Consider the following 27,361-nt stretch of genomic DNA (forward strand, 5'->3'; position numbering starts at 1 on the left):
AGATAAAGAAAACAATAAAATGTCACCCAATTTGTCTGATTCTAAATCAGTACTTAATATTATAATGTTATAATCTACAATGCTATCTTGTTAAAAAACAAAACACAGTAATCACTGAACCCAATCCGTAGGAAAGATAAATTTTCTCATGCTTGATTTTTCACCACAAGCCCTGGTGTTGAATGCTTGTTTATGGTCCTCAAGTGCTCCTTCCTGTTCTAACTAGTAGAGTGTTACGCTGAATGGGCACTTAGTTGTTACCACGACAAAAAGCAACTACGAAAAACATAAGATATGTAATCCCCAACAAGATAGGTAGCCAAGACTCTGGGAACTAGAAAAAACTGGTGTGCTTTGAACCAAGAAATTCCAGTTGGAAAAGAAAAACTAACAAGCTGATCTGAAGGGCTGAATCAAAAAATAAGGGAGTTATCCTTTGAGCTAGAACTGCAAGGTTTAAACACACACACACACACACACACACACACCGAGATTAGTAATTTTGACTTTGGGCTGGGTGTGGTGGCTCACCCTATAATCCCAGCACTTTGGGAGGCCGAGATCACCTGAGGTCACCAGTTTGAGACCAGCCTGACCAACATGGAGAAAACCTGTCTCTACCAAAAATGCAAAATTAGCCAGGTGTGGTGGCTCATGCCTGTAATCCGAGCTACTTGGGAGGCTGAGGCAGGAGAACTGCTTGAACCTGGGAGGCAGAGGTTGCAGTGAGCTGAGATTGTACCACTGTACTCCAGCCTGGGCAACAAGAGTGAAACTTCATCTTAAAAAAATCATTAAAAAAATTTTTTTACTTCGATCAGATTAACTTACTTCTTTTTTTTTTTTTTTTTTGAGACTGAGTCTTGCTCTGTAGCCCAGGCTGGAGTGCAGTAGTGCTCTCTGTTTACTGCCATCTCCCGTGCCCAACCTACTTAACATTTGAATAGTTGTGTCTCAGAGAGCAAGTACAGAAGCCCTCATTACCTGAGGCATAAAGGCATTTGCTTACCATCCTCCTAACTGCTACAACTATTTGCTGGTATCATTTATGTTGCTAAAACTGTTTGGTTCATATGATATCTAGATAAATGTCTTTTTTGACTTATGAGACTCGTAAAATTTCAGAGTTGGACCTGGGTCTTTAAGATGTAGAGTTCAACCACCCACCTAATGCTTGAAGCTGAGGCACAGGATCCCACCTACTGTCTCTCCAGCATATACTTCATGACATGACCCATCATCCTTTAGGCCAGCTTATGCTTACACAGATGCACGCAGGAATCATGTTACTTTCATGTTTGTGTCTTCAATATCTGGTACAGTGCCTGGCACAGTGTTTCTCAAATGACTAGATCCATTAATCACATGCTATTACACTGAACTTTAGTAGTGATAAATTTATCTAATTGTACATCCAATTCATGTTTCTCTACCTTGTCCAAAGGGTATCTAGCATAGGAGACCTGGCTGAAGTTCTGACATATCAAATCCATATTTTCTTTATTGTATCAGGCTAAAAATGATGTTGAGACATTAGACTATTTTGTGATTTTGGCTCTAGTGACCCAGTGGTGGCTCTTAGGTGGTCAGCATTTTCTTTTCTGAGAGCACACCAATCATCACTTTAATATTTTACTCGGATTGATCTGTGACCCTGGTCACCACACCTGACTCAAAGTTAGCCAGAAAATAATAATTACATTTACTGCATTATATGCAAATACATTTATTGCATTATAAGCAAAGGGTTGTGTTTGTGCTCTATTTAATCCTCACAATGATCTTATAAGGTAGATACCATGGATATTTGTTTTTTAATTTTTTTTCTTCAGTACCTATTTTCATCTCCTGACAATAGTTCTAATGTTTTTTTTTTTTGAGATGGACTTTCACTCTTGTCGCCCAGGCTGGAGTGCAATGGCTCACTGTAACCTTTACTTCCTTAGTTTAAGTGATTCTCCTGTCTCATCCTCCCTGGTAGCTCGGATTACAGTCGCCTGCCATCCTGCCTGGCTAATTTTGTATTTTTAGTAGTGAGAGGGTTTCATCATGTTGGCCAGGCTGGTCTTGAACTCCTGACCTCAGGTGATCTGCCCTCCTTAGTCTCCCAAAGTGCTAGGGTTACAGGCTTGAGCCATTGCACCTGGCAACAGTAGCTCTAATTTTTATCTGATGAACCAATTTTCTTTCATTGACAGTTCAAGAGAGCAGGGTGGGAGGCCCTCATCAGATTCCAGAGATTCTGACAAGACTTCAGGAACCTGATGAATCTTAAGCTACTTTTCTTTCTTTATTTTTAAAGACAGGGTTTCACCATATTGGTCAGGCTGGTTTCGAATTCCTGACCTCAGGTGATCCGCTCGCCTCAGCCTCCCAAAGTGCTGGGATTACAGGCATGAGCCACCACGCCCGGCGCTACTTTTCAGATTCATTAAATGGAGTAGGTGGCTTACCACCTTCTTCTGACTGGATGGCTGCTGAACCAATTTTACGTTACTTATAATTTTTTAAAATAATAATTTAAACTAAATCACAGCAAATCTTTATATTAGTACTCACGAAGGGGCAATATCCAGATGGTTGATGCTAAATCCAGAAGAGCAAAAGCCTCCCAGTGTTGTTGATATCGTTAGGAAAGCAATGGCTAAAGAATAATCACAGCCAATGAAGCCAGCAGCTACCAAGAATACGGCAGGTCCAATCATTCCTGGAGTCGAAAAGTTTTAAAAGGGAAAAAAGCCCCAGCATTGATATTTGCTCTTCCTTAATATGGTATAAATCTGAAATTTGAAATTGCTGCCACCTACTGTAAAAACAGTATAATGCCTAGAAGACTAACACATTTCATGGAAAAACAAAACAAAACAAAAAACCTGCTGGAAAACCTGGTCATAATACAACTAATATACTATAAAAGGAAAATCTTATTATGCAATGTTATTAAATTTACAGGTGACCAAAACTCAGCTAAAATTCCATGGTGTTAGAGAAGACGAGAACAACTGAAAAATATGTTTCTAGAGAGAAGCAATAGCTGACACAGAATTTGATTTAAAATACATATAACCAAAGAAGATAAACTAAATAATAAACTCTGTTGGATGAGGTTAGAGAAATACTCCATCTTGGCCAGGTGTGGCAGCTCACACCTGTGATCCCAGCACTTTGGGAGGCTGAGGTGGGAGAATCACTTGAGGCCAGGAGTTTGAGGCCATCCTGGGCAACACAGCAAGACCCTGTCTCTATGAAATATTAAAAACAAAATTCGCCAGGCATGATGGTGCATACCTGTAGTCCTGGTTGCTCAGGAGGCTGAGGTGGGAGGATTGCTTAAGCCCAGAAGTTCAAGGTTACAGTGAGCTACAATGGCACTGGCCATCATGCCAGGCTAACTTTTGCATTTTTAGTAAAGATGGGGTTTCATCATGTTGGTTAGGCTGCTCTCAAACTCCTGACCTTGTGATTTGCCCACCTCAGCCTCCCAAAGTGCTAAAATTACATGTGTGAGCCACTGCACACGGTGAATATTATGAATCTTAAACCTCAAAATGTGATTCAAAAAGAACCTCATGATTCAAAAAGAAACGTGAAGAAATGCACTTAAATGTATCATAGGGTTTTGTTATATGAACAAAGTAAATGACTAATAACATTTTTATCTTGTCTTAAACTGTTGTGATATTGTGATTAAAAAAATATGGTGGGGAGCTGGGTGTGGTGGCTCACACCTGTAATCCTAGCACTGTGGGAGGCTGAAGCAGCAGAATTGCTTGAGGTCAGAAGTTCAAGGCCAATGTGGGCAATAAAGTGAGACCCTGTCCCATTAAAAAAAAAATGGCTGGGGCTGGGTGTGGTGGCTCACACCTGTATTACCAGCACTTTGGGAGGCCAAGGCAGAACTCGCTTGAGTTCAGGAGTTAAAGACCAGACTGGACAACATGGAAAAACACTGACTTTAATACAAATACAAAAATTAGCTGGGCATGGTGGTATATGCCCGCAGTCCTAGCTACTCAGGAGGCTGAGGTGGGAGGATCACCTGAAGCTGAGAAGGTTGAGGCTGCAGTGAGCCAAGATTTCCAGCCTGGCTAAGAGCAAGCCCCTGTCTCAAAAAAAAAAAAAGAAATATGGCCCATGTGGTGGCTCATGTCTGTAATCCCAACATTTTGAGATGCTGAAGCAGGAAGATCATTTGAGACCAGGAATTCAAGACCAGATTGGGCAACATAGCAAGACCTCATTTCTATTAAAAGATTAAAAAATAAAATAAACATACATTTAGTCTCTGCCCTGGTTTTTAGGATGCAGCTCCTAAAACTTTTGGAATCTCTGGAGTGGTAACAGTATCTTTTGTATGCTAATGAGACAACTGGTGAGTGGGGGTCCCCATACAGCTTCAGGATGGTGGCTGGATTAGAGGTCTGGGACTTTCGGCACCACCCTCAACCTCCAGAGAGAGGAGAGGGGCTGAAGGGTGAGTCAGTCAATGGCCAATGATTTAATCAGTCTTGGCCACTTAATGAAGTCTCCATAAAAACGAAAAAGGACAGAGTTGGGATGAACTTTTGACGTGGAGGTTCCTGGAGGGTGGTGTTCCAGGAGAGGGCATGGAAACTCCCTATTTGGTCCCACATAAGCTGCCCTATGCAGCTTTTCTATCTGGCTGTTTGTCTATATCTTTTGTAATACCCTTTATAATAAGCAGGTAAACATAAATAAAGTGTTTCTCTGAGTTCTGTGAGATGCTCTAGCAGATTAATTGAACCTGATGAGAGAGTCATGGGAACCCTGATTTATAGCTGGTCAGTCAGAAACAGGCGTCACAAGCTGGGACTTGTGTTGGCATCTGAAGTACGGAGGTGGTCTTGTGGAACTGAGCCCTCAACCTGTAGGATCTGATGCTACTGCCAGCTGGACAGTGTCAGAATTGTATGATAGGACACCCAGCTGGTGTCCGCTGCAGACTGACTGTCTGGGGAGAAATCCCCACAAACGTTTTGGTGATCAGAGTGAAGTGTTCTGTGTTGAGTATTGTGTAAACTGTGTCTAAAAGTGAGTATTGTGTTAACTTGTGTCTAAAAGTGGGAAACACACTTTATTTTCCTATCTCCAATAGCTATAAATATGGTAAATAACTGTAAACTAAAACCAAACCTGATTTGCTTCACTTACCTATAAGGCTAAACATTCTGCGAACACATAAAGTTGAAAAATTCCATTTTGCCCTTAAATTGTCAGCAGCTTGACCAGACAGGATCATACATAACCAAGAGCCTAAATAAGGCAATGAAGATAAAAGCCCATTCTGGAAGGAATAAGAAGATACAGGATTGATTATGGCGGGAGGAAAAAACAAAACATACACATTCATCACAGCCAACAACCACCACTTGAAAACAAAGGAAATGCATAGCAATATGTTGTTAATTTTTTATATAATTACAGTAAATAAGTCTGGCTTTCAGAAGGATTATGGATTCAGTTCACGGCAGTCCCTAAGAGTCTGTCTCAGAGGAAATAAGGCTTGGCTTAGTCCTGTCTGCTTTGGGTAATCTTGACTGTTTCTTTGGGATTTCGGTTGTGGGAGAAGACAAGCCTTCCTATTAACCTATGGATTCTCCCTACTAAACATTTTCGTCTTCCATTCTCACTTATCTATTTTAAAATATTTTTTACTATAAAATGCAGATGCAGAAAACCACGTTAAGTCAAACATACAGCTTAATGAATCATTCTTTTTTTTTTTGACAGTCTCGCTGTGTTGCCAAGGCTGGAGTGCAGTGGCGTGGTCTTGGTTTACTGCAACCTCTGCGTCCTGGGTTCTAGTGATTCTCTGGCCTCAGCCTCCTGAGTATTGAGGACTACAAGCACCTGCCACCATGCCAGGCTAATTTTTATATTTTTAGTAGAGATGGCATTTCACCATGTTTGGCCAGGCTGGCCTTGAACTCCTGACCTCAAGTGATCTGCCCACCTTGGCTTCTGAAAGTGCTGGGATTACAGGTGTGAGCCATTGTGCCCAGATGGATTTGCTATTCTTTTTTTTTTTTTTGAGATGGAGTTTCATTCTTGTCACCCAGGCTGGAGTGTAATGGCATGATCTCGACTCACCGCAACCTCCACCTCCTGAGTTGTTCAAGCAATTCTCCTGCCTCAGCCTCCCGAGTAGTTGGGACCGCAGGCATGCGCCACCATGCCCAACTAATTTTTGTATTTTTAATAGAGACGGGGTTTCACCATGTTGACCAGGATGGTCTCGATCTCTTGACCTCATGATCCACCCGCCTTGGCCTCCCAAAGTGCTGGGATTATAGGCGTGAGCCGCCAGGATTTGCTATTCTTAATCTTCCTGTGGGTCTCAGTTTTACCCCAAATGATAATTACCAAATTAACCTTGTAATGTGCAGTTGAATGCAATTAATCATTGTGGTAGTATATTATTTATTTTCTTTTTTAGAAATCAGCTCCACTTTATAGTTGAAACGTGGTAGATTACAATCAGGCTCTGTTAACAAAGAACCTGGGAAAAATAAGGCTGTTCACAATGAATCCATCCCTTTTAGAAGTGAATACTGGTACCATTTGAATTTGTCAACTGATATTCTGGCATATTACTAGAGACTATTAAGATCTTCATTGCTAAAGGGAATAACTGGCAAAATATACCTTAATCAAGAGATAGCACACACTGAGAAAAGAAGTAACAATTGTGGAGGCCAAAAGGAGACATCTCTAAAATTTAGGACAGCAGAGTAAAATGGAGGATGCAAAAATAACTGAATTTTATATAGATGAAAACAAATTCTGTATATGGTCTTAAAATTATATATAAGAAAAAAATATAAAAAAAATTATAAGAAGCAGATGATTACTTTTTCTTACCTCTTGAACATTAAACCTTAGGATCTCCTTCATATAAGTAGGCAATAATGTCAATAAAGTATAAAAAGTCCAGTTGTATGAAAAGTGTGCAACTACAATAGCCCAGAGTGGCAGCGATTTTAAAATGGGTACCCATGGCACTGACTTCTGTGAAGAAAGCTGAAAAAGAAACAGGAATAATTAGGATAAGCTACACCTATGTTAATGCTTAGAGCTGTACCATATCAGCTAAAACTCTTCATACAGAATATTACCTTAATTAATAAACTCTAAATTTTTAAATAGCAAAATGCATGATAAAGTAAAAAGGTAATTGTAGAGCTATAATGTCAGCCCTAAACATTGCTTATGAATGTCAGAAGTTATCTGCAGCATTGATTTCTCTCTTTTTTTTTTTTGAGACAGAGTTTCACTCTTGTTGCCCAGGCTGGAGTGCAATGGTACGATCTTAGCTTACTGCAACCTCTGCCTCCTGGGTTCAAGTAATTCTCCTGCCTCAGCCTTCTAAGCAGCTGGGATTACAGGCATGTGCCACTATGCCCAGCTAATTTTTGTATTTTTAGTAGAGATGGGGTTTTGCCATCATGGTCAGGCTGGTCTTGAACTCCTGACCTCCGGTGATCTGCCCACCTCAGCCTCCCAAAGTGATGGGATTACAGGTGTGAGCCACTGCACCCAGCCCGATTTCTTGATTTCTAAAATACAGTTTCATAGTCAAATAATTCAGAGGCTGACATAAGGGTAAAGGAAAGAGACTGGAAGGTCCTGTTAGAATTCATATTTAATTATCCAATCTTTATTCAATTGAAATGATTTATAAGAACTAGGCAATAGAAGGTTTCTGTTGCAGTCATATGGAGCAGTAGTCTTTAATGCAGGGTAAAAGCACCATGGGGGTATGCAAAATGATCTTCTGGGGTGAGGAAAGACATATTTCTATTTTTACTCATTTTTATTCTAAAAATAAGAAACTACACTCTATTAATATTTAATAAATATGTTGGCCCTGGAGTATGTCAGATGATTATAAATTGTATGAGTCCCCTAATTCAGAGGGGTTAAAATGGCGTCTTCACTTGTTTTTTTTGCCCTCAGTGTATTATAGCATATTACAGTTTAAGTGCATTTTTTATTTATTTTATATTATTATTAATTTTTTGAGACACAATCGTACTCTGTCATCCAGGCTGGAGTGCAGTGGCATGATCTCAGCTCACTGCAACCTCTGCCTCCCGAGTTCAAGCTGTATTCTCCTGCTTAGCCTCCTGAGTAGCTGGGACTATGGGCATGCACCAGCATGCCTAATTTTTGTATTTTTATTAGAAACAGGGTTTCACTATGTTAGCTTAGGCTGGTCTCCAACTCCTGACCTCAGGTGATCCGCCCACCTTGGCCTCCCAAAGTATTGGGATTATAGGCGTGAGTCACTGTACTTGGCCTATTTTTTTTTTAATTTTTTTTTTTTGAGACACAGTCTCACTCTGTTGCCCAGGCTGAGTGCAGTGGTGCAATTTCAGCTCACTGCAACCTCTGCCTCCTGGATTCAAGAGATTCTCCTGCCTCAGCCTCCCAAGTAGCTGGGATTACAGGTGTGCCACCACATCTGGCTAATTTTTGCATTTTAGTAGAGAGGGGGTTTCACCATGTTGGCCAGGCTGGTTTTGAATTCCTGACCTCAAGTTATCTGCCCGCCTCTGCCTCCCAAAGTGCTAGGATTGCAGATGTGAGCCACTGCCCCCAAGATAGGTGCATTTATTTTAAGTGCCTTTTAAAGTGCATTTGTGGGCCAGGGGTGGTGGCTCCAAAGGCCAGCACTTTGGGAGGCTGAAATGGGCAGATTACTTGAGGTCAAGAGTTTGAGATCACCTAGGCCAACATGGTGAAACCCCGTCTCTACTAAAAATACAAAAAAAAAATTAGCAGGGCATCATGGCACATGCCTGTAATTTCAGCTACTAGGGAGGCTGAGGCAGGTGAATTCCTTGAACCCAGGAAGCGAAGGTTTTGGTGAGCCGAGATTGTGTCACTGCACTCCAGTCTGGGCAACAGAGTGAGACTCTGTCCCAAAAAAAAAAAAAAAATTATAATTCAAGGACATGCAAAGATAAAAAAAAAGAAGAAAAAATTATATATATAATTATACACACACACACATATATATATAGTGCATTTGTAGATTTTATTAGACAGTTTTAATTAAATCAAACCTCACAAAATTGACAGTGTCTTCAAAAGATTCCTGCAGAGCCAACAGTTATTAGAAGAGACTCATCTACTAGATAATAGTCTAATGGAAGAAGAGAATTCTAATAATATTTAAACAGACCAAACACTAAGAAAATAGTAGAACTACCACTTTTCTTTTCTTTTCTTCTTCTTCTTTTTTTTTTTACCAGGCTGGAGTGCAGTGGTGCGATCTTGGCTTATTGCAACCTCCGCCTCCCAGGTTGAAGTGATTCTCCTACTTCAGCCTCCCGAGTATCTGGGACTATAGGCTTGTGCCATCTCGCCCAGCTCATTTGTGTATTTTTAGTAGAGACGGGGTTTCACTGTGTTAGCTATGATGGTCTCTATCTCCTGACTGCATGATCTGCCTGCCTTGGCCTCCCAAAATGCTGGGATTACAGGCATGAGCTGCCGTGACTGGCTAAGCTGCCACTTTTCTTGATGAGTCCTTTGTCCGCTATGTCACCAAGCAAAATAATGACAGATCATTAACTATAACATAGCCAAACACATTGCTCCCATTAAACATTATTATTATATTAACAGATTATGGCTGGGCGTGGTGGCTCATGCCTGTAATCCCAGCACTTTGGGAGGCCAAGGAAGGAGGATCACTTGAGGCCAGGAGTTCGAGACTAACCTGGGCAACATGGTGAAACCCTGTTTCTACTAAAAATACAAGCATTATCCAGGTGTGGTGGCGTGCACCAGTAATCCCAGCTGCTTGAGAGGCTGAGGCATGAGAATTGCTTGAACCTGGGAGACAGAGGTTGCAGTGAGCCAAGACCTTGCCACTGTACTCCAGCCTGGGTGACGAGTGAGACTCCCTCTCAAAAAATTAAAAACAACAAATTATTTGTAATTTTTTAGTTATAGCAAAGGTTTTTTTTTCTATTAAGATGTAAACTTTATGTATATACTGTTTATTTCATCTATCCATCCTTTAAAAGTCTATTTCTGTATATATTTTATGATATACATAAGCATCATAGTACATATAGATGACTTGAGAATAAATATACATACATTCAGATTGTGAGCCCCCCATCTGTTTGTTGATTCTTGCATGATCAAGAAAGCTTGGCTACCACTGATCTAGGGCATCAGATATTTACATTTCCTATACACCAAAACTATGGTTTTTTATATTTCCTTTACACCAAGGCTGTGGCTTTTCTCAAAAGCAAGAGCAATCTATGTTTCTGTCTTCAGGGTTCACAGTTACTGTTATTTTGAAAAGAGGAAGAATCGGAGAAAAAAAAAATTAAAAAATTTTTAAAAAAAGGAAGAACCAGTATTGCCCAACCTTCTTTTGGCCTTCTTTCTATGGACTTTTTACTTGACACCTTGCTAGATATGCTCGTGTTTTTTTAATTTAAAAAAATTAAATTTATTTATTTATTTATTTGTTTGTTTGTTTATTTATAAGATGGAGTCTTGCTCTGTTGTCCAGGATGGAGTGATGTGGCACGATCTTGGCTCACTGCAACCTCCGCCTCCCAGGTTCAAGAAATTCTCCTGCCTCAGCCTCCCAAGTAGCTGGGATTATAGGTGCCCGCCACCACACCTGGCTGATTTTGTGTTTTTAGTAGAAACGGGGTTTTACTCTGTTGGTCAAGCTGACTGAGAACTCCTGACCTCAGGTGATCTTCCCACTTTGGCCTCTCAAAATGCTGGGATTACAGGTGGGAGCCATTGCACCCAGTTGTGTTTTTTTAATATGATCAAAGACATACAGACAGAGGGAAAGAGAAGGAGAGATAACATTTATTCTTTTACAGCAGTGGTTCTCAACTCCAGCTATCCTCAGAATCATCTTTGACACTTTAAAATTATAGGGGCCTATGTTCTATTCTTGGCCTATTGAATAAACAAAACAAAAACAAGTAAAGCAAAAAACTCTGAGTGTAGGGCCAAGGAATCTAAGTTGTTTTTTTTTGTGAGATGGAGTTTCCCTCTTGTTACCCAGGCTGGAGTGCAATGGCGCGATTTCGGCTCACCGCAACCTCCGCTCCTGGGTTCAGGCAATTCTCCTGCCTCAGCCTCCTGAGTAGCTGGGATTGGGGCACGCGCCACCATGCCCAGCTAATGTTTTGTATTTTTATTAGAGATGGGGTTTCACCATGTTGACCAGGATGGTCTTGATCTCTTGACCTCATGATCCGCCTTGGCCTCCCAAAGTGCTGGGATTACAGGCGTGAGCCACCGTGCCTGGCTGGAATCTGAGTTTTAAAGGCTTCACTGGTAAATCTGTAGAGCAGTGGGTTCCTAAACTTTGATGCATATGATCCCAGCACTTTGGAAGGCCGAGGCGGGTGGATCATGAGGTCAAAATATTGAGACCATCCTGGTCAACATAGTGAAACCCCGTCTCTACTAAAAATACAAAAAATTAGCTGGGCATGGTGGCGCGTGCCTGTAATCCCAGCTACTCAGGAGGCTGAGGCAGGAGAATTGCCTGAACCCAGGAGGCAGAGGTTGCGGTGGGCCGAGATCACGCCATTGCACTCCAGCCTGGGTAACAGGAGTGGAACTTGTCTCATTAAAAAAAAAAAAAAAAAAAAGAATCACCCATCGGAGCCTTAAAAACACTGAGACCAAGGTCACATCCTAGAGCAACTGAATAGGTTGTGGGTGGGTGGGAGGTATGCATCCCTAGTTTTTGAAGATCCCTGGGTGATTTCAATGTGCAGCAACTTTGGGACCCACTGCTGTAGAGATTAGATTTTAAAGTCTGCCCTCATCCCTCTTAACTGAAAAGCTCAGGACAGAGAGGATTTTAGAGTTTGAAGGAGTTTGGAACATAGCTCTTTTTATATGGCTTTGAAATCCACAAAAGAAGGGAAATCATTCTTTTATGCTGAAAGATACAAGTGTAAATGTATTTGAAGTCTGAAAACTGAATATATTCTGAAGAATGTGTCCTACCTCTTGATAATATAACCTGTAATATGAAATATTTAATTTTAGCCACACTGGTATGTTTTTACAATCTATTAATAGCAATTTAATTTTTGATAATCTGATGTTTTTGGACAATCACCCAACCAAGATCAGCTGTATGTCTAACACAGAAGCCTGACACATGGCAGGCTATCAACAGCTGCTTATCAAATGCATACAAGGCCACAGGGTTAAAGGCTTAGAAAGAAGAATGTGAAATGTATGTATTGCAGCTTCGTGTTCATTTGTAACCTAGGTATGACACAACTGTTTCCTGTTCTCCCCATATGAATGGTAATATCAACTTACAGTATTTCCACATTACAAGTTTTATTTCGGGGGGGAAAGTCGTCATTTATAAAAGCTTTCAAGTTAAAGATGAATTTTCAAATGTTACTAGGAGAAACTAAGTATCTAGCAGACATTGAAAAAAAAATCCTTCAAGAGTTTAGGATGGTGCTGTCCAACAGAACTTTCCATGATGATGGAAATGTTCTATATACACACCGTCCACAGGGTAACTAGTAGTTACATGTGGTTATTAAATCCTTGTCATTCTAACCGGTTGAGGAAAGAAAACAAAATGAAATGAAACAAAACCCTGGTCATATGGCTAGTGTGACTGAAGAATTTTTTCTGAGTCTTGCTCTGAGCCTGGTCTTGGCTCACTACAGTCTCCGTCTCCCGGGTTCAAGTAATTCTCCTGCCTCAGCCTCCTGAGTAGTGGGATTACAGGTACCCACTATCATACCCAGCTAATTTTTCTATTTTTGTAGAGATGGGGTTTCACCGTATTAGCCAGGCTGGTCTTGAACTCCTGACTCAGGTGATCTCCCAAAATGCTGAGATTACAGGCGTGAGCCACTGCACCTGGCCCAGAACTAAATTTTTAATTAATTTACTTAAAAATTAATTAAATTAGTTAGATTAAAAATATAATAGCCACATGGGGCTAGTGGCTACCATACTGGACAACACAAGTTAAGGGTGGACTTAAGAAGGTACAAAACAGCTTTTTTTTGATGTTCTGGATCTATAAATTATTCTCTTGCTATTGTTTCTAACACACTACTATCTCGCTAATCAAGCAATGTAAACACATACTCTCTATGGCTTCATCACATCTAATTGTTGGCAAAAAATAAAAAAATTATGAAAACATTGTTTTTCTTGAGATGGAGTCTCGCTCTGTCACATAGGCTGAAGTGCGTGATCTTGGCTCACTGCAGCCTCTGCCTCTTGGGTTCAAACAATTCTACCTCAGCCTCCTGAGCAGCTGGGAGTTCAGGCAACTCCCACCATGCCCAGCTAATATTTGTACATATATATATTTTTTAAAAGATGAGGTTTCACTATATTGGTCAAGCTGGTCTCCAACTCCTGACCTCAGGTGATCCACCTGCCTCGGCCTCCCAAAGTGGGTGGGATTATAGGCATGAGCCACTGTACCTGGCCATTTGTATTTTTTGTAGAGATGGGGTTTCCCCATGTTGGCCCGGCTGGTTTAAAAATTCTAACCTCAGGCAATCTGCCCGCTTCAGCCTCCCAAAGTGCTGGGATTACAGGTGCGAGCCAATGTGCCTGGTGCTTTTTTTTTGAGACAGGGTTTTGCTCTGTTGCCAAGGCTGCAGTGCAGTGGCACGATCATGGCTACCACAGCCTCAACCTCCAGGTCTCTAGTGATCTTCTCACCTCAGTCTCCAGAGTAGCTAAGACTACAGGCATGTACCATCATACTGGGTAATTAAAAAATTTTTTTTAGAAATGGGGTCTCCCTATGTTGCCCAGGCAGGTCTCTAAGTCCTGGGCTCAAGTGATCCTTCCACCTAGGCCTAGCAATGTGCCGGGATTACAGGCAAAAGTTATTCCACCTGGTTCTGAAAGTTCTCAATAGAGCTGTATGTTCTTCTAAAATACCACTGCTGATAAAGGAAAATATGTATGTGTGGCTCGGTGTGGTGGCTCACACCTGTAATCCCAGCACTTTGGGAGGCCAAGGCAGGAGGATCACTTGAGGCCAGGAGTTGGAGACCAGCTTGGCCAACACAGTGAAACCCTGGCTCTACTAAAGACACAAAAAATTAGCTGGGAATGGTGGTGTGTACATGTAATCCCAGTTACTGGGGAGGCTCAGGCACAAGAATCCCTTGAGCCCGGGAAGTGGAGGTTGCAGTGAGGTGAGATAGTGCTCTCCAGCCTGGGGAACAGAGTGAGACTCTGTCCTCCCCATCTCCTTCTCAGCCTCCCAGATACATACGGACAAGGAATTTAAAAATTGCTCAGATCATTTCCCCAGCCAACATTTTGAAAGCAAATGTACTTTGGAGATTTAAATGATAATGTTTGTGAAGGAAAAATTAATGAGATCCTGAATCTTGTATACAAAATGTATTGTCAAATTTCTAATAATAGCTCAATCAATTTTTTTTCCCATATGAGTTGAAACAGAAAAGGACGAACTGTAAAAATTATTTGTCAGGAAATGTATGAAATATAGAGAGGGTATGATCACTCAACAAATACTTGAATATCTTCTAATATGCCATTTTCCAAGAAAAAAAAATTCTTATCAAAAGCAAGTAACAGCGAACTGATTTAGCCAAGTTACATGTAATAAATGCTCTTAATTTCTGTCTTAATTAGACAACTAAATAATCAAATCAAGGTCCCCATTTGATTTGCTTTGCAAAGCTGAAAAATTGTATACTCTTCCTAAAAGGCATAAAGGAGAAGTAAAACAGTTAAAAAACATGCTATCTTCGAGCTGGACATGGTGGCTCATTCCTGTAATGCCAGCACTTCGGGAGGCTGAGGAGGGCAGATCACTTGAGCTCACATGTTCAAGACCAGCCTGGGCAACATGGCAAAACCCTGTCTCCACGAAAAATATAAAAATTAGCCAGGCTTTGTGGTACACATCTGTGGGGTCCCAGCTACTTGGTGGGCTGAGGTGGGAGGATGGCTAGAGCCTGGGAGGTGGAGGGAGGCTGCAGTGAGCCGAGATCATGCTACTGTACTCCAGCCTAGGCAACAGAGCCAGACCTTTTCTCATGAACAAACAAACCTCCCAAAACCCCAGAACCAAATAAACAAGAAAACCCTAGAATTAAGAAAAGAACAACAATAACAACAACAACAAAAAATAGCAGCTATATAGGAAAGGACATTTCAGTGGGTGAAGCGGTGATGTCTTTCCATAATTCATTAAAAAGAGATCTTCAAAATAGAGTAGTTGATGGTCTTAAAGCACTCACTAGTTATGAGCTGGCCTTCTGAATTTAACTGCAGGGTGCAATGAAGATTTTTGTTTCTCTTTTTTTTTTTTGAGACAGTTTTGCTGTCACATAGGCTGGAGTGCAATGGCATGGAATCTTGGCTCACTGCAACCTTCGCTTCTCGGGTTCGAGCAATTCTCCTGCCTCAGCCACCTGAGTAGCTGGTTTTACAGGTGCCTGTCACCATGCATGGCTAATTTTGATATTTTTAGTAGAGACAAGGTTTCACCAAGTTGGCCAGACTGCTCTTGAACTCTTGACCTCAGGTGATCTGCCTGCCTTGGCCTCCAGAAGTGCTGGGATTACAGGCATGAGCCGCTATGCCTGGCCTTCTCTCTCTCTCCATTCTTTTTTTTTTTCTTTGAGATGGAGTCTTGCTGTGTCACCCAGGATGGAGTGCAGTATCATGATCTCGGCTCATCACAGCCTCTGTCCCTTGGGTTCAAGCGATTATCTTGCCTCAGCCTTCCCAGTAGCTGGGACTATAGGCATGCACAACACACCCAGCTAACTTTTGTATTTTTAGTAGAGAAGGGGTTTCATCATGTTGGCCAAGCTGGTCTCAAGCTCCTGACCTCAGGCTATCCTCCTGTCTTTGCCTCCCAAAGTGCTGGGATTATAGGTATGAGCCACTGGACCCAGCCTATTTCTTTTTTTGTAGAAATTTCAGAATCAGAATTAGAACTATATACACTGTCATACTTGTAAAACCCACTTGTTGTAAGAATGAAATCACATTTCTGCCTATTAGTACTGACTTTTTCTTAAATAACTGAGAAAACATTCTAACGGCAACTCTTGCTTGTCCAGCTCAGATCTCCTTTGACATTACTGCCAGCATAAGCTATCTACGATGCAAACCTGATTCTGTCACTTCAAGCTTACAAATACTACATGGCATCCCAGTGCCTGAAGGATAAAGGCTAAGCTCCTTAGTGAGGCACAGGGGACCCTCCATGACCTGACTTACACCTGCTTCCTCTTCCTGTTATTTTTTGCCTTTGCCTTATCCATGAGAGCAACACCCAACTGCCGCACTTCCTGGAAGGTGTCACTCTCTCTCTGGAAGATACCACTCTTTCTCTTAGCAAAGTGAGAAAGAAAAACAGCAGTCAGGCTTGGTGTGGGGGCTTAAGCCTGTAATCCCCGTACTTTGAGAGGCTGAGCCAGGTGGATCACCTGAGGTCAGGAGTTTGACACCAGCCTGGCCAACATGGTAAAACCCCATCTCTATTAAAAATACAAAATTAGCTGTGTTTGGTGGCATGTGCCTGTGATCCTAGCTACACGGGAGGCTGAGGCAGGAGAATCACTTGAACCTGGGAGGCAGAGATTGCAGTAAGCTGAGATCATACCATTGCACTCCAGCCCGGGCAAAAAGAGAAAAACACTGTCTCAGGAAAAAAAAAAAAAAAAAGAAAGAAAAGAAAAAGAAAGAAGCAGTCCTGGGCTGCTGTAAGCTAAATTGTCCTGGTTCTAACATCTAGGCCCTGGGGTTCTCCTGTTGAACCAAAATCAGGCTACTCTATGAGCATGCTGGAGCAAGACAAAAATAAGACCACTTTACAGGTTCTCGCTCTGTTCCCCAAGCTGGAGTGCAGTGGCACAAACACAGCTTACTATAGTCTTGCCTCCCAAGCTCACACGATCTTCCTGCCCCAGCCTCCTGAGTAGCTAAGACTACAGATGCCTAACCTCATGCCTGGCTGATTTTAAAATTTTTTATAGAGATGAGGTCTCATCATGTTGCGCAGGCTGGTCTCAACTCCTGGGCTCAAGCAGTCCTCCCATCTTGGCCTCCCAAAGTGTCGGGATTGCAGGTGCAAGCCACTGTGCTTGACCAAGGGAAAGGTTTTTTTTTTTTTTTGAGACGGAGTTTTGCTTTTGTTGCCCATGCTGGAGTGCAATGGTCTGATCTTGGCTCACCGCAACCTCTGCCTCCTGGGTTCAAGTGATTCTCCTGCCTCAGCCTCTCGAGTAGCTGAGATTACAGGCATGCACCACCATGCCTAGCTAATTTTGTATTTTTAGTAGAGATGGGGTTTCTCCATGTTGATTAGGCTGGTTTTGAACTCCCGACCTCAGGTGATCCACCCACCTCAGCCTCCCAAAGTGCTGGGATTATAGGCCTTAGCCACCGTGCCTGGCCGGGAAAGCTTTTTAAAGACTTTAAACAAACTCAAAAGTTTTATAAGTTCTGGAAGATAATGATAAAAAGGAAATATTGGAAGAAGCAAGCTGTTACCCATCAGTGTTAAGAAAATGGCAAAACATCAGGTTTTATATGGCAACATCTGTTTATAATGCATTAAATTCAACCTGTTCCTTAAGAGGAAAAAGTGGGTAACTCAATTAACATCACGTAGGACACTAAATTTTCAAAGTAACTTTTTTTTTGTGACATGGTCTTGCTCTGTTGCCCAGGTCTTAATGCAAAGGCTGATCATGGTTCACGGCAACCTTGACCTCCTGGACTCAAGCAGTCCCCTTGCCTCAGCTGAAACTATACGTGTGCCTCCACACCCAGCTAAAATTTTTTTTTTTTTTTTGCTGGGAATACTCAGACCCAAGTAACCTTGGATATGAGCTCTCCACCTGGTTGAAACTTTATTACAGTACTTATTTCTTCTAAGTTTTTGCCAGTCTTTGGCAAAGATCATGACAGGTCATATTTCTTTCTTTCTTTTTTTTTTTTTGAGATGGAGTCTTGCTCTGTTGCCCAGGCTGGAGTACAGTGGTGTGATCTTAGCTCACCATAACCTCTGCCTTCTGGGTTCAAGTGATTCTCCTGCCTCAGCCTCCTGAGTAGCTGGGACTACCGGTACGTGCCATGATGCCTGGTGAATTTGTGTATTTTTAGTAGAGATGGGGTTTCACTATGTTGGCTAGGCTGGTCTCAAACTCCTGACCTCATAATCTGCCCACCTCAGCCTCCCAAAGTGCTGGATTACAGGTATGAGCCACTGTACCCGGTGACAGGTCACATTTCTTAAAGTTCAGCTGCTGTAGAGACATTTATAGCAAAGTAAAAAACTTAAAAAGAAATGTTAAAGAGTAATTTTTTTCTTCTTTTTAGAGTTGGGGTCTCACTATGTTGTCCAAGCTGGTCTTGAACTCCAGGGCTCAAGAAATCTGCCTGCCTTATCTTCTCAAAGTGCTCAGATTGTAGGTGTAAGCCACCATGCCCAGCCCAGATTAAGTTTTTAATTACTGCCTGATGATACGACATATAAATATTTAAAATGTCAATCTTGGGCTGGGCATGGTGGTTCACTCCTATAAGCATCTGAAATCTTTTTTTTTTTTTGAGACAGAGTCTCGCTCTGTCACCCAGGCTGGAGTGCAGTGATGTGATCTTGGCTCACTGCAACCTCCACCTCCGGGTTCAAGGAATTCTCCTGCCTCAACCTCCTGAGTAGCTGGGACTACAGGTGTGCACCACCATGCCTGGTTAATTTTTGTATTTTTTAGTAGAGATGGGGTTTTGTTGTGTGGCTGGGCTGGTCTCAAACTCCTGACCTCAGGCGAACTGCCCACCTTGGCCTCCCAAAGTGCTAGGATTATAGGTGTGAGCCACCACACCTGGCCAAGCATCCTAAATCTTAAAATCTAAAAATCTTACTAGCATGACGACTTATGAAATGAAAAAAAAAAAATGTGAAATGCTCAAATGAGCATTTCCTTTGAGCATCATGTGGGTTCTCAAAAACTTCTGGATTTCAGAATATTTTGGATTTAGAATTTTTAGATTTGGGATGCACAACTGTATAAACACACTAGTTGGTTTTCTAACAACTAATGATCAGAATGAGAATCCTTTCATGAATAACACATTTTATTTTCTACTAATGAAGTGGTAAAAATAAGACTCATTTGATAACCACTACTCTAAAAGGTTTAAAATGACTTAAAAAGTATTTTTTATAGCTTATAAAATAATACTTTCTATAAAAAATGAAAGAACTGCATTCTTCAAACAATACTTTGTTCATATTTATTTAAAAAAATTTTTAAATATTTTAAATGTTGTGTAGAGACAGGGTCTCACTATGTTGAGTAGGCTAGTCTGCTGGCCTCAATGATCCTCCCACCTAGGCCTCCCAAAAGTACTGGGATTACAGGTGTGAGCCACTGCACCCAGCCAGACAGTACCTCTTCTACTTTGCCTAGGGCATGCACAATAGAAATATCGATTTTTAAAAATTGGTATCTTAATTTTGAAGCAAAAAGCATTCTGGTATTATTTTTAAAAAGTGTCAAAGTCCATACCTGATTTCTTAATGATGAAAGAATGTATTCCTTTTCATAATGGGAAATTCTCTTGTGTGTTTGTGGTGTGTCACTAACTAACCAGATCCACAAAAGAAACCAAAATATTCCAACAGCACCTTAAAATCGAAAAATAATCGTTAGATAAAATTAGAATGTAACAAATAAAGGACAAAACAAAAACACAAAATTAGAATGTACCAACAGCAGTTTTTACACGTCTTGAAAACATTCTGTAACTATAAAATCAACGTAAAACTAACTTCAGTTTGAATTCAAGTTTCTCTCAATTCTTTAATGGGATAATTGCTATAGTTGTGCTACCGCCTACACATTTTGAAGAAAAATTTTTTTTTGAGACAGAGTCTTACTCTGTTGCCCAGGCTGGAGTACAGTGGTTCTATCTTGGCTCACTACAACATACTCCTCCTGGGTTCAAGCAACTCTACTGTCTCAGCCTCCTGAGTAGTTGGGACTATAGCATGTGCCACTGCATCTGGCTAATTTTTGTATTTTCAGTAGAGACCGGGTTTCACCTTGTTGGCCAGGTTGGTCTTGAACTCCTGACCTCGTGATCAACCCACCTCGGCCTCCCAAAGTGCTGGGATTACAGGCTTGAGCCACCATGCCGGCCAGAAGAAAACAACTTTTAACTACATGACTTTTGCCTGTCAGGGTCTACCAGACAAACCTTTTTGAAGATACATTTCCACAATCTACATATTTCCAAAGGTGTCTGTTTTTGTAAGTTGATTTTTAAATTTTGATTGCAGATAAACTTCTTGCATGACACATCCATGTGAAAAGTTAATTTATTAAAATGAAATTGAGAAATAAAATGCCTTGGGACTAGATAAAAAGAAAAAAAAACATTAAAACTACCAAGTGAGAACATCCTACTTTGCTTGAGAAGAAATTGAAAATATCCAAGATAGTGATTTTTTTAATAGCAAATATGTGTCCAGGATCAACAGTCGTTAGAAATTCTACTGAGAAATATTCCAAAACTAACATCAGGTCATAACTCAGATAGGTCAAGTTAACCATACTAACTTGAAAAACAGGTTATCAGTAAGTGTTTTAGAACTTTGAGGTTTGGTGATTTGGAATGTATATTTTTAACAAATTATTAGGCTACTATTCATTTTGAATTTGTTATGTTATAATTTAGTTAAAATTTTAAACTTACCAAAAAAGTAGAAGACATAAGTCCAATTCATATAGTAGCAAATTATTCCAGAAAGAGGAAGAGAAATTACTGTCCCAAGCTGTGCTCCTAGAACAACACATAAGACTTTATAAACTTTGGAGAGAGAGAAACAAAAATAGGACAGACAAATCTACTGCTTACAGAGGATGGGTACTGGGCTGGGCACAGTGGCTCATGGCTGTATTCGCTGTACTCTGGGAGGCTGAGGTGGGTGGATTGCTTGAGTCTGGGAGTTTGAGACCAGCCTGGGCAATATGGCAAACTCCTACCTCTACTAAAAATACAAAAATTATCCAGGTGTGGTGGTGGCACACGCCTGTGGTACCAGCGACTTAGCTACTTGGGAGGCTGAGGATCACTTGAGCCTGGTATGTCAAGGCTCCAGTGAGCTGTGACTGTGCCACTGCACTCCAGCCTGGAGTGAGACCCTGTCTCATAAACAAAAACAAAACGCAAACAAAAAAGGGCTATAATTTGGTCCCATAGAAACAATATTAGAAAAAAGATATAGAGTTAGTGTAACAGGATAAGCAAAGGAATGGAAGTAGGAAAGCAGACAGTAGGCTTGGGAACGTCATTTGGGTAAAGGAAAGGAAAAGAAAAATAGATAAGCCTGGAAAAATAGGTTGAACAGTCAGTTACTGAGTACCTACTCCATGCTAGGCACTATGTGCCAGAGATATAAGGCTAGCTGCAACAAAGTAGTGAATACTGTAAAGAATCTTGCCCCTCATTCAAGGAATTTGGGATTTATTCAATAGGTAAAGGGGAACCTTAGATAGTACCTGTTCTTGAATCTATCATCAGATTTCTCATGTCAATCTCCACATAGTTGCAAGAATAATTTTCTTAAAATGTAAATGAATCATGCCTCTTAAAAAAAACTACATTATTTCCTGGATCCTGTAAGACCTCACATAACCCGGCTCTTGCCTCTTTCTCTAATCTCATTTTATGCCATTATCCTCCTTACTGACTGAGTTCTAGCCACCCACAGTAGTTTTCCATTTCTTTGAACCCTTATGTTATTTCTTGCCTGAGAGCCCTCAGACATGCTCTTCTGACTGGCTGAAGTGCTCTTCGCACTGCCTGACTGGTTTGATCTTATCCTCCAGATTTTAGCTTAAAAGCACCACAGAGAGGCCTTTTCTCAACTACTGTTTTTAAAAAGCAGTCAGGTGGAAAAATTTCAGTCAATGAAACAAACGCTAGAATTTCTTATGCAATCTGGCAAAATTATAATTCACATGTATAAATCTCATGTTATCTCACCTGTAGATCAAAATGATGGCAAATAAAGATGCATCAAAAAAAGATGCATGAAGAGAGGGCTTGAGAGTCACGATACATTCATTAGATAATCAAAAGAGAAATCATAGTTTAAGGACAAAAACATTCCATTTTCTAGCTTCTGGCCTTTTTTTTTTTTTTTTTTTTAAATAGCATCTCCAAACAAAAATAAATTTTGAAAAACAAAAAAGTAAACAGAAAAAGAAAAAAAAATAGCAGCTCTATACCAATATCTGAAAAGGCATCACACTTTGAAATAAATGATGGTAGATGGGGAAAATGACAGTCAATTAAGCCACATCACCACAACAAGTTGTTGAGCCAAAGAGAAAAACTGGTAATAAAGTTATACTACTGAAACTTAAGTTTCTCCCTGGAGGGGCATCCAATCCAACATTGCATGATTCTGGTATGCAGGTACTTTTTCCCTAAGGGTTATATATACATAACATATTACAGCAAAATTCGATAATAGTTATCTCACCTGCATATGAAATGCTAAGAAGCTTGCTTCTTTCAAGAGGGGGAGCCCAAGAAGACCACATGGCATGCATGGCTGGAAATGTGACACCCTGAGAGAAGGGAACATGATATTTCTGATGAAATACAAGGTAGTTTTGTAATGTTTTAAAGTAAGTTAAATATTTTGCTGCAAAAGCATTATCTGGATAAGAATCAAACCTGAATCAGGTTCCATGAAGTGAGACATTTTTACAGTGTTAAGTGAAAATACCTTATAATGAAGTACTTTCAAAATTTGAGGGCTGGGTATGGTGGCTCAAGCCTATAATCCCAGTGCTTTGGAAGGCCAAGGGAGGAGGATTGCTTGAGCCCAGGAGTTCGAGATCAGCCTGGGCAACATAGTGAGATCCCATCTCTTAAAAAAAAAGTAAAAATCCCAAAGATTCATGGATTTTGGAACTGGTTTAAAGATAACAAGAAAAGGGTTACAATAAATCTAAAAGAACTGTACTGAGTGAGGACATAAAGGGATCATGCTCAAGGTTAATTTTTCTCATTCACTTTATTGATCACCTGAATGAAAAGGGAATATTACTAGTAACTTTGAAAAACACTGAGCTAATACTTTGAGATACTGAAAAAAAATTCGAGTTGACAATCAACAGGCATGTTTACAACTATTTTTCTTTTTTTACTGTGATAACAAGCCTAGTAAATGGCAATTACTGATACAGAGAGGTAATGGAATGTGGAAGCAGGAGGTTTCTAGGGATTGGGTAAATGAGGAGATAGCACAGGAGAGTGGGCGAGAACAGCTCTGCTTGGACACTCTGTGTCACTTCAGGAAGATCAGTTAACCTCCTTGAACTTCAATTTCTTTATCTGTAAAACAGAGATAATACTCCCAATCTTGCATAATTGTTGTAAAGATAAATGGTAGCTAGTGCCATTTTTAGTGGAGAGAATAAGAAATGTTTTAATACTTTGTACTTACTGCTGACTCTTTCAAAAACAAAACAAAGGAATTAAAAAAAAGTAATACCAATGGAATGCAAAGATAATTTAGGTACATTGCTAATCAATAAGAATCTATATCATGGAGTATCCACAGGATGAGTGATTCTAGAAGAAAACTGAAGATGTTTGGAAATGCCCACAGATATTATGTTATAGAAAACTTTATTATAAAACCTAGGGACAATGTAGGTATATTTATCATGAATTAGGTGGTAGGAATGAGAGATGGTAATTTAAGTGTCCTTTATAAATGAGCAAATTTACCTGTGATACATATTGGAAGGATGAAGAAGGACGAGAGAACCCGAATATAAGCACAACTTAAATTCTATTTAGAAATAAAACGTCGGCTGGGAGTGATGGCTCATGCCTGTAATTCCAGCACTTTGGGAGGCCAAGGCAGGTGGATCACTTGAGGTCAGGAGGTCGAGATAAGACTGGCCAACATGGTGAAACCCTGTCTCTACTAAAAATACAAAAATTAGCCAGGCATGGTGGCAAGTGTAATCCCAGCTACTGAGATCCCAGCTGAGGCAGGAGAATCGATTGAACCCAGGAGGCGGAGGTTGCAGTGAGATGCCTGGCGACAGAATGAGACTCTGTCTCAAAAAAAAAGAAATAAAATGTCACCTGAGATAACAGTAGTAATATGATCAATATGATATAATGTTAAATTAGTGGCATAAACAGACAGGAAGTAAAATATGGGGATACACCCAGCAAGGAGATTCAATACTAGGATCAGAGAAAATATGCTAGATTTAAGTATATTTTACTTTGTCAAGAAGAAGAGGAACCTGGTAATAGAGGAGTCATTTTAATTTTGTGATCTGGAAGGGTTTACTTAATAGACCCCTACTGATAAGAACAAAACATTCAGATGAATGAAAAATCTTGAAATAGTACCTTGCAATATCCAAAGTATTCTAGCAATCCTTATTACATATGAATTTTTTATCCTGTGGCTGAAAACAGGGAAGGTATTTGAGTCCCAATTTAAAAAATGATGGAACTGAGGGCTAGAGATTAGAGCTTACCTAAAGTTTCCTTGTTAGATACAATGGAGCTATTATTCAGACTCTAGTCCAGTGTTCATTCCAACAGCATGATATGCTGCTACTTAAAATAATCTTCATGCTCTACACCAAACCCAGAGGCCACTAACTTGCTTGAATTAAAGAAATGCAAGAGAACAAAATACACCTTTGTCTGGGTTTCACAAGTAGAAGTTCAAAGTTATAAAGGAAAAGTGAAAATCATTTAAGTATGGAGGCACACATGATGAAATATAAAAGAAAAGTGGGAAGGAAAAAGACAAGAATAAAAATTTTAAAAAATGATAAAACTCTTAAGGGGAGGGAAGTAGAGGCAAAAATTAATAATACTTCTAAAAACAGCAGAATCATAGAACTAAATTGAGATAGTTACATAAACTCATAAAATATTTGTCCCTAAGTTACAAGACCAGAAAAAGTAAAAGAACAAGTGATAAAGAAGAAATTCAATGCAACTTAACAGTCTATTGTGTAAAATGTGTTTCAGATCTGGGCATCGATGATAGAGCAGAGTTAAACTGTGACAAAAGTACAAGCGGTAAGGATGGCCAATCTTAACCATCTTTTTTTCTTTTGAGATGGAGACTTGCTATCGCCCAGGCTGGAGTGCAATGGTGTGATCTTGGCTCACTACAACCTCCGCCTCCCAGGTTCAAGCGATTCTCCCACCTCAGCCTCCCAAGCAGCTGGGATCACAGGTGTGTGCTGTCACACCTGGCTAATTTTTGTACTTTTAGTAGAGACGGAGTTTTGCCATTTTGGCCAGGTTGGTCTCTAACTCCTGACCTCAAGTGATCTGCCCACCTCAGCCTCTCAAAGTGCTAGAATTACCGGTGAGCCACCATGCCCAGCCTATCTTAACAATTTAATAATGGTTTATTTTCTTCTCTCCTAAAGTACAAATCATGAAGTCTCTTCTGGAAAAACGTTTTCTCTGGTTTTTGAGTAAAGGTTCAAATTTTGGGGTGCTCCTACCCATTCACCACAAACAAAATCTATTCAGCTAATTTTCTAGTTAGTCCTTTTTGTAAAAAACAAATTCCTGTTATCATCCAATGTTATTTTTTGGTTCATATTTATACCAAAGAGTGAAATCTTTAAGAAGAAGAGGAGACGTAGGGTAAGAAGTAAAACAAGAGAGAAAAGAAAATTACCTCTCCTAGTCCTTCTAGTGCTCTGAGTACAATGAGTGGTCCAACTCCTAAATCTGCAGCAATGGGAGTGAACAGGGTGAGGACAGCAGTGCCAAGGATCCCAAATCCTAGCAGCAGTTTCCCCCCTATTTTGCTGGCAACATATCCTCCAGGAATCTGTGTGATGATGTAGCCATAGAAAAAAGAACCGAGAATCCATCCTTGAGTTTCTGCATCCCATTGGTATTTCTTACCCTACAAAAAGCAGAAGAGAATAAAACAACCCTTTAAGACCTTCACGGAACAGCTCTTTTCTCTTACTGGCATGTAAGTACATATAAATGAGATTTTGAACTACTATTTTGGACTGAAGAACATGCAAACTTTCTAGTAAGTGGGTGAGTCATAACAATACAGACATATAGCATTTAGAAGTGAATAGAATGGAACTGAAAGTCGTAAACTTCAAGAAGGCTTGCAATTTTATGAAACTAGACTGCAGGATGAGCTGCAGAAGCTTTGTAATAACTATGAGCAAGAAGGCTCACAAAAGAATCACAAAAAAGGTTTAAGTGTCTCTTAGCCTACTATGGCTCAGGAGGCTGCCATTCCCTGCTACTCCAACCAAAAAAAAGAGTCACAGGCTTAATCCAGAAACCTAGTAAACAGAATTAAACTGTAGTGGTTGAGCTAGGCTTTGGGAACCAGGCCTTGTTAGAATCCTATTTCTATTACTTAACAGATATGTGATCTTGAATGAAATAGGAACATAAAATAAATCTTGATGCACAGTGTTTACTTTATGCTGGTTATCGACATGCATAAATATAGATATGAATAATATCTCCCCATTTCAGACCAAGCACTTAAGCGTATAGAACAATACCAAAAAGCAAGAATTTAAATCAACCAACACACTTAATGTGACTAGAAGCTGTGTTTTCATAGTAGCAGCACATAGTAAGGTACTAATGAAAATTAATGACTGATCTGAAAATCTGACATCTTCAATGCACGTAGCTGTATAACCAAGCCATGTGTGAAGAACCATTCCTGGATTTCTTTCTAATGCTGACATAAGGCAGATGAAGATAAGTAGTAGGGTCAACAAAAGCACTTTGCAAAGGAAAAGACACAAAGCAAACTCCTACTTTTCCTTATTTAGGGTACCAATCAGTTTATCTGTGGAATTCTAGGATTTCATGTACGATACAGCAGTATTGTCCCTGAAGGTCACAGGTTGGAGTGGAGAGAGTGAGTGATGTGTGCCCAAACGTTATTCAACAACATTACTGAAGTCAATATATAAAGATTTTTGGAGAGATTTATTTTGTTTAGAGAGAAAACCTCTTTCCTGCTTGAATACACTGCTTATAAATGACAGAGGAGACTCACCCAAGTATGAACCTTCATGAGCAGTGAAACCCAAATACCTTATAAGCACTGAAAATGGATGAAAGTTTACTTTTTTTGGAGAAGGAGTTTCACTCTTATTGCCCAGGCTGGAGTGCAATGGTGTGATCTCGGCTCACTGCAACCTCCACCTCCTGGGTTCAAGTGATTCTCCTGCCTCAGCCTCCCGAGTAGTTGGGACCACTA

General features: G+C 40.3%; 2 protein-coding genes across 10 annotated transcripts in view; one reads left to right on the forward strand and one right to left on the reverse strand.

Annotated features, from left to right (window-relative positions):
• The window catches only part of CD109 (CD109 molecule), a 305,344-nt gene that overhangs the window by 78,590 nt on the left and 199,393 nt on the right, over window positions 1-27,361 (forward strand). The gene's annotated exons all lie outside the window — the stretch shown is intronic.
• The window catches only part of SLC17A5 (solute carrier family 17 member 5), a 50,562-nt gene that overhangs the window by 12,911 nt on the left and 10,290 nt on the right, over window positions 1-27,361 (reverse strand). For 5 of the 6 annotated variants that reach the window (XM_035296135.3, XM_035296136.3, XM_035296134.3 and 2 more), the window contains 7 exons: window positions 25,784-26,017; window positions 22,580-22,667; window positions 20,785-20,871; window positions 19,596-19,714; window positions 6,883-7,041; window positions 5,173-5,305; window positions 2,560-2,707 (listed from right to left, as the gene is read on the reverse strand). In XM_035296135.3, the coding sequence (XP_035152026.1) occupies window positions 2,560-2,707; window positions 5,173-5,305; window positions 6,883-7,041; window positions 19,596-19,714; window positions 20,785-20,871; window positions 22,580-22,667; window positions 25,784-26,017 (968 nt within the window). The remainder of the gene's footprint in view (window positions 1-2,559; window positions 2,708-5,172; window positions 5,306-6,882; window positions 7,042-19,595; window positions 19,715-20,784; window positions 20,872-22,579; window positions 22,668-25,783; window positions 26,018-27,361) is intronic. The other variant, XM_017971104.4, reaches the window with a different exon arrangement.

This window comes from Callithrix jacchus, chromosome 4, assembly GCF_049354715.1.
Source record: "Callithrix jacchus isolate 240 chromosome 4, calJac240_pri, whole genome shotgun sequence".
NCBI lineage: Eukaryota > Metazoa > Chordata > Mammalia > Primates > Cebidae > Callithrix > Callithrix jacchus.